The sequence below is a fragment of the Tympanuchus pallidicinctus genome, unplaced genomic scaffold (assembly GCF_026119805.1).
Source record: "Tympanuchus pallidicinctus isolate F22 unplaced genomic scaffold, pur_lepc_1.0 scaffold21, whole genome shotgun sequence".
NCBI classification, from domain to species: domain Eukaryota; kingdom Metazoa; phylum Chordata; class Aves; order Galliformes; family Phasianidae; genus Tympanuchus; species Tympanuchus pallidicinctus.
In genome coordinates this window covers 12,878,586-12,893,053 of record NW_026294733.1, presented here as the reverse complement: position 1 = coordinate 12,893,053, position 14,468 = coordinate 12,878,586, and the positions used below count along the sequence as shown (strand labels likewise).

At 46.8% G+C, this 14,468-nt stretch overlaps 1 protein-coding gene across 4 annotated transcripts in view; it reads right to left on the bottom strand.

The window, feature by feature from the left end:
- ANKHD1 (ankyrin repeat and KH domain containing 1) overlaps positions 1–13,784 on the bottom strand; it is a 99,160-nt gene extending 85,376 nt beyond the window's left edge. For 2 of the 4 annotated variants that reach the window (XM_052684480.1, XM_052684481.1), the window contains exon 1: positions 13,425–13,760. In XM_052684480.1, coding sequence (XP_052540440.1) covers positions 13,425–13,703 — 279 coding nt within the window. In that variant the 5' untranslated portion in view covers positions 13,704–13,760. Of the gene's footprint in view, positions 1–13,424 lie in introns of all 4 variants that reach the window. The other 2 variants (XM_052684482.1, XM_052684479.1) reach the window with 2 other exon arrangements.
- Between the last annotated feature and the right edge of the window lie 684 nt (positions 13,785–14,468).

The window sequence follows — 14,468 nt, the reverse complement described above, 5'->3', positions numbered from 1 at the left end:
ATTAAAGGTCAGACAGCAGGCTGTGACCTACAGCTTTAAGCAGCAAGTCTCCTAAATTAATCCCAGACAAGACACGAAAGTCTTCAAACAAAGAGAATGGTCAGTGTTAAGAGCCAAGAGGGAGAAAAGCAGAAAATCAACGACCTAAATTAGTGATAAACATTTTTACTGCAAAGCAAGAAGATCTACTTACGATAACAGCAAAAATCATAAAAACCATAGAATGAAATCACAGAAACCACAGAATGGCTTGGGTTGGAAGGGATCTCCAAGGATCATCAGGTTCCAGCCCTCTTCCCACAGGCAAGGTTGCCAGCCACTACACTGGGTGCTAGGTCAGATTACCCAGGACCCCATCCATCCTGGCCTTAAACACTTCCAGGGACAGGGCAACCACAACCTCTCTGAGCAACCTGTTCCAAGACCTCAGCACCCTCTCAGTTAGAATTCCCCCTCCCCCCTCCCCGACATCTAATCTAATCATCCCTTCCTTTAGTTTAAAACCATTTCCCCTTGTCCTATCGCTTTCTAGGAGAGGTCCTCCAGCCCCTAGATCATCTATGTGGCCCTCCTCCAGACTCTCTCCAACAGCTCCACATCTTTCCCGTGCTGGGGATTCCCACACTTGGACAATCCTGTCCCTCTCCCTGCTGCCACCCCTCTGCTGATGGAAACCAAGACACCATTGGCCTTCAGGGCTGCACATGCACACTGCTGCTTCATGACACGTATCCCTGCACTAAAACTCCCCTCTGCAGAATTCACATGTGAATTAAGTTCATCTGGCCCACATAAGGACTCCTTGCTGAAATAAGGTCTGAAGCAAAGATATCTTGGGGTAAAACTGACAATTATCTACAGGAGCACTTCAAGGTATTTCATTATTCTCCCCTAAGACTACACAGGGAACTCTGCTTCCTCAATGCACCAGAAATATTATTCCTGCTGCCACAGCACACCTGACCTACCGACGGGTAGAAAAATACCACCATGTATACAAGTGACTGCACACTGTACATAGCGGAGAAGTCCATAGAAGCAGCTGTACTGCACTGCATTTTGGTTTGTTTTCCCCTTTTCCAATTACACTGCTGAACATTATGTAACCCCCTCCCCTTTTGAAAATGTACCAAAAGATGCGAAAATACGACCACACATCAGAACAACAAATACCCCAGAAACTTTCAGACTGTCTTCTGACATGCTTATCCTTCAGCCTCTGCACAGCCTGACAGTACCTTAGGCGAAGCTCATACCAGCATCAACTGTTAGCTTTTGTTCTGATTGTTTTAGTAAGTTTTAGTAACATATCCAGAATACAAACATAACTTGACTCTGAAAACAGAAATTCCACACGTGACATGTTAAAGCATTCGTGCCATTGCCAATCTTTCAGAAGTTTCAATGCATTTTCAAGTTAGAACATCTGATGTTTCTGCAGCTGTAGTCTCTCACACAGACAGGGGATGAATACCTTCTCACTAACAGCAGAGCAAAAATGTCCACATCAACAAGATGCCACTTGTGAACGAAAGCGACCTATGATGATCACATAACAACCAAACAATATCAAATACATTACCAAAAAAAAACAAACATAACCAAATAAATTTTACTTTAATACAGCACTCATATTGCAGATTTAGGTACTCCGCCATAAACAGACCCATAGCAAAGTGAAAGAGTCACTGGTCACCATGCTGTTTTTGGATTATTTTGCAAGTTGCAGTTGATAAGCACCTTACTTGGTAAGGCTCATCAGGAATACACGTACTCAAGACATCACTCCCATTCCCAACCTTATTATGAGCAGGAACGATTCCCAGTAACACTCCCAACACACTGTGTGGGACCTGAGCACCACTGCACCTCACCCAGGAGAACGAAGGGCTTGTCTGACATCCTGCCAAAGGCTGCAGCAATCCCTCAGCTCTGCAGATCCAGTTACACCACGGGGTCCTCCCCCCCCCAGCCACATTCACAGCTATCTGGACTCAGCTCCAACAGTATTTATACGTTAATACCGCAAGTTCACCCCGGGCCAGGGGTATGAAAAGGCAACTTGGCAAGCGCTAGCATCAAAAATAACATTAGCCATTCTTCTAAGATTGGCAAAGGCATAATTGGCAAAGGCATATAAGGTTAGGAGCACACTTCTGTTTTCAAGTCTAAACTGATCTTTTTGGTGCTGCACTGAAATTATTATTACTTTTTTGTTGCAGGTTACTGACAAAAGCAGTGTTTTCCCAGAATAGCTTGGACTGCTCCCACCAGCTTGCTCCTGACAGGACGGACCAGTGATGGAAATGCCTCCCGCTGAGGCCGCTCCCGCACCATCCCTCCTCTGGCACACAAGGGCAGCCACAAGGACTGCTCACTCCATCTCTTGCTTTCCTGTGTGCCAAACCACTGCTTCTGGAAGAGCACCTTGACAAAGGGAGTCCATAGGTAGGACAAAGCTGCTAGGAAATCGCTTCCCAGAACTTGCAGTGAGCAACAAACACTTCTGTGGAGCCAGGCCTCCATGTCTTGCACCTGGAGTGTCCACAGGGCTGCAGACCCTCAAGCAAAATCACACTGCCAATAAACTACTACCCAGTTTCTGAATTGGGTTACCATTCCTAGTTATTTCTATACCAATTCAATTTGCATGTGTCTCAAATATATACTGACGTACACAGGGACTCAGCTTATTTTGGAAAGCCTGTATCTCAGGCTGAAAGTTCATGAAGTGGAAACAGACCATCTACATTTAAACTATTTTCATTTCATAATTAAGATGTACAGCACTTTCTATGAATCAAACTAGGAATATACTTACCCCCACATTTACACTGCCATGTTCTTTATTGCACCAAACGCCAGTATCTGACTACTACCTTATCATCATTCCTACTTAAAGACCCTGGGAGTACTGGTAAGACAGCAGATGCCACGACATTAGTGATTTAGTTTGTATTTCAAATTTGACATAAAACACGTTTGAATACCACATTTAAAGAATGTCAGCTTCAAAATTACTGAAAATAATCAACCCAAGGAGACTGCACAGTGCAAGGCTGGCACTGAATCACACAGAATCACAAGGTTGGAAACGACCTGCAAGATCATCTAGCCCAACCACCCTCCCATTCCTATCAGTACCACAAGCACTAAACCATCTCTCGTAGCTCCTCATCCAGACGCCTCTTGAACACTACCAGGGACAGTGACTCCACCACCTCCCTGGGCAGCCATTCCAGTGCCTGACCACCCTTTGAGAGAAAAAGTTTCTCCTAATATCCAACCTAAACCTCCTCTGGTACAACTTCTGGCCGTTTCCTCAGGTCCTACTATTTGCCTGGGAGAAGAGGCCAGACCCTTTTGCACCACAACCTCCCTTCAGGAAGTTGTACAGTGCAGTGAGGTCTCCCCTGAGCCTCCTCTTCTCCACACTGAACAATCCCAGCTCCCTCAGCCGCTCCTCATAAGACTTGTGCTCCAGACCCCTCACCAGGCTCCACTGGGAGCCTCATTCCCAGTCCTGGGGCAGACTCACACAGTACCAGGCCTCACTTAGCTCTGCTATAAGCAGTACTTCTAACATCGATCCCTCAAAACTCAACAATATCGGTCACATATTCTTACACCGGTACTGAGGTATAATCTTGGCACTACTATTTCATTCTCAAGAGCAGGGTTAAAAGACAGAAAAGCATACAGGAACACAGACATTTCCACAAAACTTCCGGAGGGACCTCAGTATGCTACCTTCCCTTGGCACTTCAAAGCTAAGGGAAAAACACTTCAGAGTCAGTATGAATGGCTCCAATGACAATTCAGCCATAATTATGGAAATACACCATCTCCGTTAAGGTTTGAATTGTAAATTCTGAAGGCTGTTTCTTCAATTTAAAACAGCTCAAGATAATTTAAGTCACTAAAGCCTATAAATCACCACATATCTTCCAGTTCTGGATCTTGTGCTTACTAGGGCTACTGCCAGCACTCAGCAGTTACCACGTACTTGGAGATATCACTGCATCAGCAGAGAATGCCCAGCATGGCTGAAGCATCATTTCCAGTCACTGCTCACCCTATGACAAGTGAGGCAGATATCAAACATCCTCATGAGATGAATTAACACTGAAATGGCAGAAAACTCAGCGGGAAAAAAGGGAGCTGATAGTTTCCTACCACTCTACTGAATTTCCAGCTTACAAAGGCAGCGATTTAGGAGCTGGAACATCTTCCTTCTGGAAAGAGCAAGCCACCAAATCATGTTAGCTCTTCTTGCGGCTACTACCCTCGTAACTGCCTGACCCCAAGTTTCAGGGGAGCTGTTAGTTAGTACCTGCACACTGCCTGAGCTCTGCAAAGAGTTGCTTTTGCTGACAGCAATCAGATGGCTCAAACTCATTTAGCTCCAACTACAATAGAAAGTTGACTAAACTACATCTGGATTATCTGAAAGACATCCTCTATTCCAATATACATTCAGCAGTTATTCAATAATGACACAAGCAGCTATGAGAACCGGGCCCTAATCTTATTTCAAAATAGCAATTCGTTTTGCAAATGCTGCTACAAAGGTAACATGAGAGTGGACACAGTGCTACCATATCAGACACAAAGTCCTGGTCCTGAAGTCAGACATTTGCACATAAAACTGTGTGGTGCAGCCTAGTGCTGACATACACCAAATGAAGATGGCATTCACCTGTGACCACATAGGAGGCCTAAGGTGCTCCAGCAGCAAGGCAGACCCAACATCCCTAAGCAGCTCCTCTCCAGCAAGTCAGCTCTAGCCAAGGACCTCAAGCCCAGCACCCCAAGTAACTAGGCAATTCTCACAGATTCAGCTTCTGCCTGAAACATGCAGATAAAGGAATAAATAAAAGCTAAGGTTGTGTGGGACTACTCTCCCATGCCAGAGATTAATCATCTTAGGGTTTCCATCTCCTTGTACTTTCTTAATACTACCAGAAAATGCAAAAGCAGGATTCGTGATCAAATGTCTGTCAAAAGATTCAGGCAAATTTAACCGCTTACCCAATACCTCTCTTAAGCAATCTACAGGCACTAGCTTACACCATGCCAGTTTAAGTAGCTTTAGATACTACGGACTGCACTGTATCACATATCATCTGTCAGCCTCTGGACAAATCTGCCCACAAATAAGAAATCTGCAATTCATTTTTATTAAAACAGCTGACCCAACATACAACTATAGCCATAGTTCCATGGTTGCACCCTCCTGATACAAGGCAGGCAATGTTAAAAGAATTTTATTTCAGGAAGTGCTGCTCCTTTCAGTCACTTTAAAAAAAAAAAAAAAAAAAAAAATGCAACCACGTATTCAATGTCTGTTAAAAAGAAACAGAATTACGAATAAGTTTTCCTAATTCACAGAAGAATCTCCTTCTGCAACTAGGAGCTGCCATTTACAGAACTGAAACCAACAGTCATTCAAAATTCACACTAAACCAAGAGCCTGTTAATGACATGTATGGTCTTCATACCAAAGACCAAATGGAGACGAGCAGATCTTACTATCTGAAATGAGAACTTACACTAAGCACTACTTGTTTTCATGTTTCAACCCACTCTAAGTCATGTTTTCAGTGTTCAATTTTATCTACTGCTATAACAGGTAAGCACCTATTAGAAAAATAGTCCTGTAGAAACAGCCCCTCTTCTTTCCCAACATGTCAGCCCAAGAAACAACAGGTGTAACTCAATATTCTAACTGACTACAATCTAAAGCAGGTCTCTGGTTTCAGCGTAGCCAGGGCTTCTTTGCTCAAGTGTTTTAGTGTTTGGAATTGAATCAAGCGAGGGAAACAAATTCAACTTGTTTATGTGATTCTATGATTCTGATGTAAAAGCTCACACCCACTGAGACAGCAAGTGTTCCGAGCCATCTCTTCAAGAAACATCTTACATATATCAACACACAAGCTTAATTAAAGTGTAGATGACTTTCCCAGGTCTGCCATCACTCCAGAGGCGTACAGTGATCCAGCACTCAAAATCATACGTACGAATCCCATGAATACACCCTGGTCCAATAATTTGATAACCCATTCCCACATCAATCTCTCTTTCAGGCAGAGAGGAGGGTCAACATTCAAAATACCTAAATGCTAAGTTACCTACAGGCTCATATCAAACTGAAATTCACACTGGCCTTTCCTCCATTCTCAGAGCAGAAGCTAGTGGCAGACATTTTCCAAGGCCTGTATTAATGAGTTTGTGGGGGCTCCGCCACTGCAAAAGCAGCAAAATCCATCACGTAACTACTGACCCATCAGAGAGCCATTTAAAACACCCAGCATACTGAACAACACAGCACAGATCCCACACATCTAAAGTACACTCCACTGAAAACTACAGGCAGCAGTAAAAGGGCTTTGAAGTGTAACTACTTGAGAAAAACAAGTAAAAGGTGTGCAGTCCATACACAGCACTGACCTTTAACTGACAATTCCAAGATGTTAAGTGGCCATTTCATGGACACCCTTTCCCCACACTATCTTGTCACACTGAAAGCACACACACCCAGAGCAGTGAGCTCCGAGGATGCCACAATGTCGCACAGATCACTCAGCCCCAGCAGCCCATCTCCTCCTTCCACTTGGATCAAACAGTGGATTTGCCACCTACTAGCCATGTAAGGTCATTATTTTATTCATTAATTTCAAAAGGGAAGAGTTCAACAGGTTAGGGATTTTCCTGGAGGAAACTCTTAGTTAATTAGTAATCCCTCTGTTTTACTGAAGGCAAATGAGAATAACGCATGGGTCTAGTTGAAGCTTAGTACCTAGAGAAAAAAGAAAAAAAACACCCAGGAAAATTCAGAGGGACTTTTCAGCTGGCACACGGTTCATCATGCAGTAAAACATCAATTTTTACTTGACAAACAGTGAATCACCTCTCCTGCAGACTGGCACGGCTTAGTAACTTTCCAAATTCCTCCTGGTGGGAACAGCCAGCCACCCGTCTTCATTCCCACCTACTCCTGCAACAGACACAACGCAGTAACTCAACCCTGCGCAACGTCACCAAGTGTAGGGCACTGCTGCAGGGAAGGGGTGCTCTGGAAGAGCTGAAGATAAAAAAGAAGTTTGAAAAACAAGCTGCATAACTCCCTCCTAAAAGAGAAGGGCGAAAAATAAGTGGTCTCAGTCCATGAAAAGCAATTAAGAGAAGAAGGATTCAGCACAGGACCAACCCTCTCATTTCATTTTTTATAATAATGCTTTCTATACACATCTGAAAAGAAGATGCAGAACACTGTAATAAAAATGAGGAAGTTTTTGAGTATTTCAATCGAAAATATACCTAAGAACTTTAAAAAAATAAAATAAAATTCAATACTTTCTCAACTAACATTAAGTAATGAAGTGCAAGAGTAAAAGGAAGACAATATCCTCCAACATGGTACATTTCTTTCATGGAACTCACTTGCTCACCATCCCTCTGAGTACACCCAAAACAAAACCTCCAAAACAAATAGGGAGAGCTAGTTGCCAGAGGGAGAAAAAATAAACACAGAACAAAGAGCTTTCTATTACTAACATGCACCAAAAGGTTATAGCTCAGACAAGCATGCTACCCTAACAAAATTAATCTGTAAGTCCAAATATTAATTCACCTCTATCCACTATTCTCCTCTAATTCAGAAGCAGTGTGGTATTATACCGTGGCTACAGAAAACAGAATTTTTATCATTTAGAAGTTAAACTAATCTTTAATCACAGAAGACCATGGTCATGAGGTATCAATGAAAAAGTTTCCATTAAAAATAACCCCTCAAGCCAAAACTTTTCAAAAAATTCCTAAATTCACATAACAGTTCAGAAATCAGTGTTTTGTTCAAGTTATGGTAGCAGACATCTCAGCTAGGAGGATGAGCTTTAAGAAGGACTTCAGACAGCATCTCCAACAGTGCACTTGAGCTGTTATCCACCCATCCACAAGGATCCACGCAGGCAAAAAAGAAGCAGGTTACTAAAACTTCAGCTTTGGAACTCAACTTACACACTGAGTTCTGCAAATAGTCCTCAAACATATGAAGTTATTTTACCTGCTTCATGAAGTTATGATTTAGAAATGAGCCTGGGAAAGTTGCCTTATATGCCTGCCAGACTTTCCTCAGTTTCAAATGGAGAGTCACTTCTGCTCCCCTCCAACAACAGCTTAATGTGAAGTATCTTCACATACGTTACAAGAACTCAAAATGACCTACTAAGATCAAAGCCACACAGCCTTCTCACCTGCAGGGGCTAAAACCCAGTTCTGAACTCCCTCACCAAACACGCCAAGCCAGTAACGTAGCTGTTCCCAGGTAAAGGTCAGGCTGTGCGCATGCGCAGAAGGAGCGCCTACTTCCCTTCCCTCCACACCTACTCTTCTTAACTGAATGTCACAAGAATGGCTTGACCTCTAAACACAGGACAATGTCGCAGCAGCATCACCCTGCTGCCTTCACAGCTCTATCTCAGAATCTTCTGAGATGAGGACAGGAGCGAGGAGAGCATCCCAACGCCAATTCCAAGGGAGAGCAGCTGTAGTCTTGTTTTTCACTAGTGCCCAAATGGACCCTGCTCCCCTTTTACCAGACAGTAACTAGTAATTCGCACCCATGTGGAAACCTGTAACTAGATACAGGCATTCTGCTAAATTTTGGTAAGTCTTCACAAGGGGATGCACTGCATATTTACATAATTATATAGTAGTGTTTCACATATCTATTTTCTATAGCTATCATTAAAAAGGTTGCTGACATTTATCTTAGGTCATGTAGTCAATTGGGTCAAGGTGCACTGAAAGGAAACCAGAACACTGCAAGAACTATTAGAAATCATTTCATTTTTAAGTGTTATTGAAAAGGAAGTATTAACTACAAGTCAACAGATTGGTTCTGGCTACCACAGGTCAGACTGCCAAAGTAACGGCGACAACTACCAGGACTTCCCAAGAACCAGCACCCGAGGGACTGACACGGGGCTGTGATGGAGGATGGTCAGGAAATCTGGAGAAGGCTCTGCACCAGAGGGCAGTGGGCGTGGAGTGGGCTCCCGGGGCTGCAGACACGGCACCGAACTTGTAGGGTTCAAGAAGCATCTGGACAACGCTCTCCTGTGGTCTGGTTTTCACACGTTCCTGCATGGAGCCAGAAGTTGGACTCCGTGATCCGTAGGGGTTCCTTCAAACTCAGGATATTCTGCAATTCTAATCAGGCTGAGCAGGAGGGAATACACTATTAAATGGCTATTGGCATTATGAAGCCTCTGAATACTTTCAGAAATCTAACCCTGTTATCCCACCATGCTTTCTATCAATTAATAATTTCAGAAGGTTTTCCATTTTGTTCTGAAAAACACCAACTGATAAATTTTCAGAGGAAAGAGGAAAGCCTTTTCTGCCTGGCTTAACTTCATTTGAATAAACTTTCTGAATTCCTATTCCTTATGGTCCAGAAAATGCTACTTCTATTATTTTAAATAATACAATAAATCTGAAATTTGTAAGCATTCAATTAACCTCAAGTCAGACATACATTGTTTAGACCACTTAAGCAGTGCCATGTTAATAGGGTTCACTGACATAGCAATAACTTTAATAGATTACATTACCAATTTAAAACAAAGCATTTATCTTGAACACCCCCAAAAAAAATCTTTTTAAAGTTAAAACACCTAGAATTTGTGAAAAAATGACTTAAGCCCCAGACAAAATCCCCCAGTACTGAACCGATCTGGAGTCATGCCATTCAACTAATAATTCTGCCCATTGTAGGAGGTATGTTATGTCTGATTTTTAATTATGCTTTGTGTAAATATCCCCAGAGGCTTATGCAATAGGTAGAAGCTTAAGTAAGGCAAGCTGGAGGAGGCAGGCGGCCTGCTCTGGAGAGAGAGCCCGAGACATGTGCTGGTGGGCTCTGGTTGGTATGGGGCAGCTGAGCCCTGAGGAGCACAGGGGCATTTGCTGCACTTACACACTCATCCCAAAGGCCACGTACCAAACAGAGCTCCGAGATCCTTCAGAATATTTGTCACCACAGCTGGCTTCCCATACTTGATTCACAACAGATCAGCAAACCACACAATCTTGCAAGCACTAATAGCGCCATATTTATCACCTGCTTCAGCTCCACATGCCTACGGCCCAGCTTTCTTCCAAGACAGAGTTTGGTAGAAGTCCGCACGCCCTGCAGCCGGAAGTCTTCCACCACTGAGGACCCTATGGATTCCACATACGTGCACTATTAATCACTGCCCTGACAGCATGCCTTCACCCTGACCTGCAGGCTCCGCAACCAGTATCACAGAGCCTGCTTTGCACTCATGCCTTTGGCACCACTGTTAAGTGCCAGCAGAACTCACAAGGCCTGGTAAGAACGCACTCAAGGATGCACCAAAATTTCACTCCAAGCAAGTAGCCAACTGCATCCAAATCCCAAACTGCTTCCTAAGAACCGAGGCCAGAGCCACTCTGCTGCTTAGAACACAACTGGAAGTCTCTCCAAGCACCCAGAGAACCATGGCTTCCCTTCTATTCTACACAAGAACAGCAGAAAGCCTCCTGGCCTCCTCTTTCCATGGCCAAAGGCATGCTTCAGCTTGCAATTGTTTCTGTTTGCATGTGATAATTTTAACTAGTAATTCTAGAAAATACTCCATTTGAATTTTTCCTTACAGACCTCTCACAGCTCAGTCACACAGCAGCCAGTCCAGCCTTTGCTTTCCCAAGCAGCTGAAGCAGCTGCCTGGTGCCTCTCGCAAGCAGGCACTGATCTGCCACACCAGAAGGCTGCATCGTTCCTCTCCATTTTGCAACACATGATAAACACAGCTCCCACTCCTCACTGGCCTCCCCTGTAAAAACGGGACAGCATTCTCACCAAAACTACCTGGAAACCCAATTTAAGTAACACAATACATCTTCTGAAAAGTTAAGCTAAAATACATTATTGCTCTTTACCTTCTCTAGACAAAAATTTTATTATACTCATCTTCCTGAAATTCTCTGATGACTTTTTTCTACTCAATCTGCCATTTTAACAACATCTAATTACTTTAGCATATAACACTCAGACTAATACAAAGAAACAAAAACCAAATACCAATGCACAGCCTACAGAACACTGCACCATGATTTTCATGGCTTCAAAAGTAGAGAAAAGAGCACAGATTAGGGCCTCATGGGAAACGCTCCCATTATTTATTTCATTCTCCCTTCTTATTCCCACTAATTTCACACAGTGGTAGCAGCTGAAGGCATACACGCAGATCAGTGACTCATGACATGAGACCACAGTCTAAGCAGTCACTGGGCTTTCAAAGCAGTGCTTCTCAAGAACTGCAGTTTTCCATCCCAATAGTTCAGTTGTCTCGTCTTTGTTCAAAAAACAAAACAACCAGGACAAAAAAAAGGCAAAAAGTCAAAACCCTAAAAAGTCCACAGCACATTGGCAACAGGTGCTTCTTGCGTTCTCACACTCACAGAAGAAAATGGAAAATTCACTTCTGGCCCTCACAACCATATTCCACAACCTACCAAGGCTGGAGAGACTCAAAGCACATCTTTCCCATCCATGCCTCTTCTGCACATTGCTCCCCACAGAGACACAAAACCCAAGAATCCCCCAAGCAAGTTCAGTCTCAGAGATTGGCTCAACTCCTCTAACCTCACTCTGCAAATCTCCAAGTGCCTTAACTTCAACTTAATTTTGATGATACATTTCAAAAAATGCTCTTCTCAGATTTTTCAAACAAACAATATTAGTTTATCAGCTGACTGTGAAACTTCTTTTTTCTTCCTACCTTAAAGCTTGCTATTACTCAGAAGACCAATTGAATGTTTATGAACACCTGAGCTGCTCAATCTTCACATCCTTTAAATAATAGGGTGAGCTGAAAAAGAATTGCAGAGCTCCACCATTTCCATCTTGCAAGGAGGGCAACAAACATTGTTACATAGTCCATTCCACATCATTTTCCAGGTTCTGTAACTACTGTTGCACTTTCAAGGATACATTAACATGTGAGCCCGCAGACATAAAAGACATCCCAGGCAGTGGAAACTCCTGAGTTACTTGTGTGCTATCCATTCCAGACCGGCCTACCACCTTTCCAAAAGAGGAAGACCACTCAACATGTAATCCTGTACCACCTCATGCTCACAACACCAGACTGCTATCATTCATCTCAAGTGAGTTTTATGTGCTTAATCATTAGATTTTGAGCATACTTATGTGTCCAGTGTCAACCCACAAGCAAAGCAGAAATGTGGGTCTCTGTCAGTCTAATCACTTTTTAATTCAGAGCTCAGCTGGGCTGGGCAAAAGACGAACAATGGAAGGGAGAAAATTTAGACATACGAGGAAAGATGTAGGCTCCTCTTCTTCCATTTCCTCCAAAGAAACACGTGCGCACACTTAAGTACCCACTCCTGGCCCTCATATTGCACTGGCTATCATCTTCCTCATCCTGCAGAAGCACACAGAGGCACAAAACACCGAAGCTACAACATGCTTCCAAGTGATGGCCACTTTCCCCCAACTCCCACTAAAACAACATTAAGTGCTACAGCAGTGATTGCAATCCTAGCACTTCTTTCTAATTTACAACAAAGGCAGTCAGATTCACCCCTTGGTGTGCAACGAGTGCACAGATGAGGCCACATCTTCCTAGGCTACACAAAGCAGTCCCAGATGCAAGTTTCAAGAGCCAAAATGCTCCAATTGGGCAGGAATAGGGCTCTAGTCCCTCCCACACACCCTTCCCTTGGAACCCTCCACAGGTTTGGCAGATCAAAGGGAAACACCTCCATTACCCTCTTCCATTTCTTCCAGAACGAGGACGTCGGGCAAAGACCACTTCTACTCCACAGAGCCGCACCTACCAGGAATTCAGCAGTCTGGGAACCGTGGATTCCCCCACCATAGCCCAGCGCGACAATACTGGGGGCTGCAGGCTTCATTCCATTCCCGCGGCAGAAGAGATGCTCTCCGCTCGCGGGAGAACCTCACCTAACGTTCGGAACACGGCTCCAAGTGGAAACCTCTCCCTGAGGTCGGCCCGCGCCCACACTCCGCTCGCCGAGAGGAGGCCGCGAGCGCAGGGCCCGGCCGGCCCGGGCGGAGAGGAACGGCCGGGCCCACCCGCGGCGGGGCCGACTGCACTCTCCCGTCCCCCGGCCCCGGCGGAAGGCCCCGTGCCGGGCGCAGGGACCCCGCCCCCGCGGCTCTGGTGCGGCGGCTCACGCCTACGGCCGCGGTGAGGCCCGGCGGGCGCAGGAGAGAGGAGCGGGCCGCGACCCCCAGCGCCGGGCGGGTCGGCGCAGAGCGCCCGGGGCCGGCGGCGACGGCCGGGCGCGGCGGGAGGCCGGCTCTGTCAGAAAGCGGCGGCCGGGCTCGGCCGCGGAGCGCTCACCTCGGACACCTCGTCCTCGTCGCTGCCGGAGCCTCCACCGCCGCCCCCGCTCCGCAGCACGGCGGCCGCCAGCTTGAAGTCGAGGGCGGCCTCACCGGCCGCGGGCGCGACGGGGCCTCCGGGACCGCCGGGCCCGGCCTCCCCGAAGAGGCGCACGGCCCTCAGCCCTAGCGGGGAGGGCCCAGCCGCGACGGGCGGCTCGGCGGCGAGCGGCGCGCGGGGAGCGACCGAGTCGATCTCCTCGTCGCCGAGGGGGGCGGCGGTGCCGTCCGTGAGCATCGCGCTGATCCGGGGCCGCCACCGCTCGCAGAGCCCAGCCGTCGCCGTCCCTCACGGCACCGCAGCAGCGCCACTAACTTCTCACACCCTACCCGGCCGCGCTGCCGCGCCGCCCACCCGCCGCGCTGCCCGCACCCATTGGCCTGGGGCGTCCCACGACCGCGCGCTATTGGGCCGAGCTGCCGCCACTCTGAGTGACGTCACGCGTTCCCAGCATGCTGCCTTGAGAGCACACGCCGAGGCGGTTTGAGCCCCCTGCCCCGCCCCGCTTCCCTGGCTTCGCTTCCTGAACTTTTCGGGAGCCGATTGGCTACTCGGAACGTCAGTCACACGTCCCGCCTGAGTTTCGGGCGACGATTGGGTCGCCGAGCTGTCTAACAACTGTAATACGAGAACCCGAGATTCTGGTTGCCTATAAGGCCCGTCGCTCACAACGCGCGCTGTCTGACGCCGTCCGATTGGCTCTTGCCGCGGCATATCCCCTCCCCTCCCTTTCGCCGCCCTCTGAAGGGCTCCATCAGCGCAGAAGCCGACACCGCCCCTCCGCCTCGAGCGCCCACTGGCGCGCGGCGCTGCCCGTCAATGCGCGTAACCCGGCCGTGAACGGCCCGCCCCGCCGCCCCCAGCGAGCGCGCTATTGGTCCCACACGCTGTCACTCACGTCACCTGCGGCCCCGCCAGTGACGACGCCCGTGCGGCCACGTGGCCTCTGTCAGCGCGTGGTGTGCGGGCCGGGCGCGGTTTTCCCTCCGGAAGGAAGAGCCG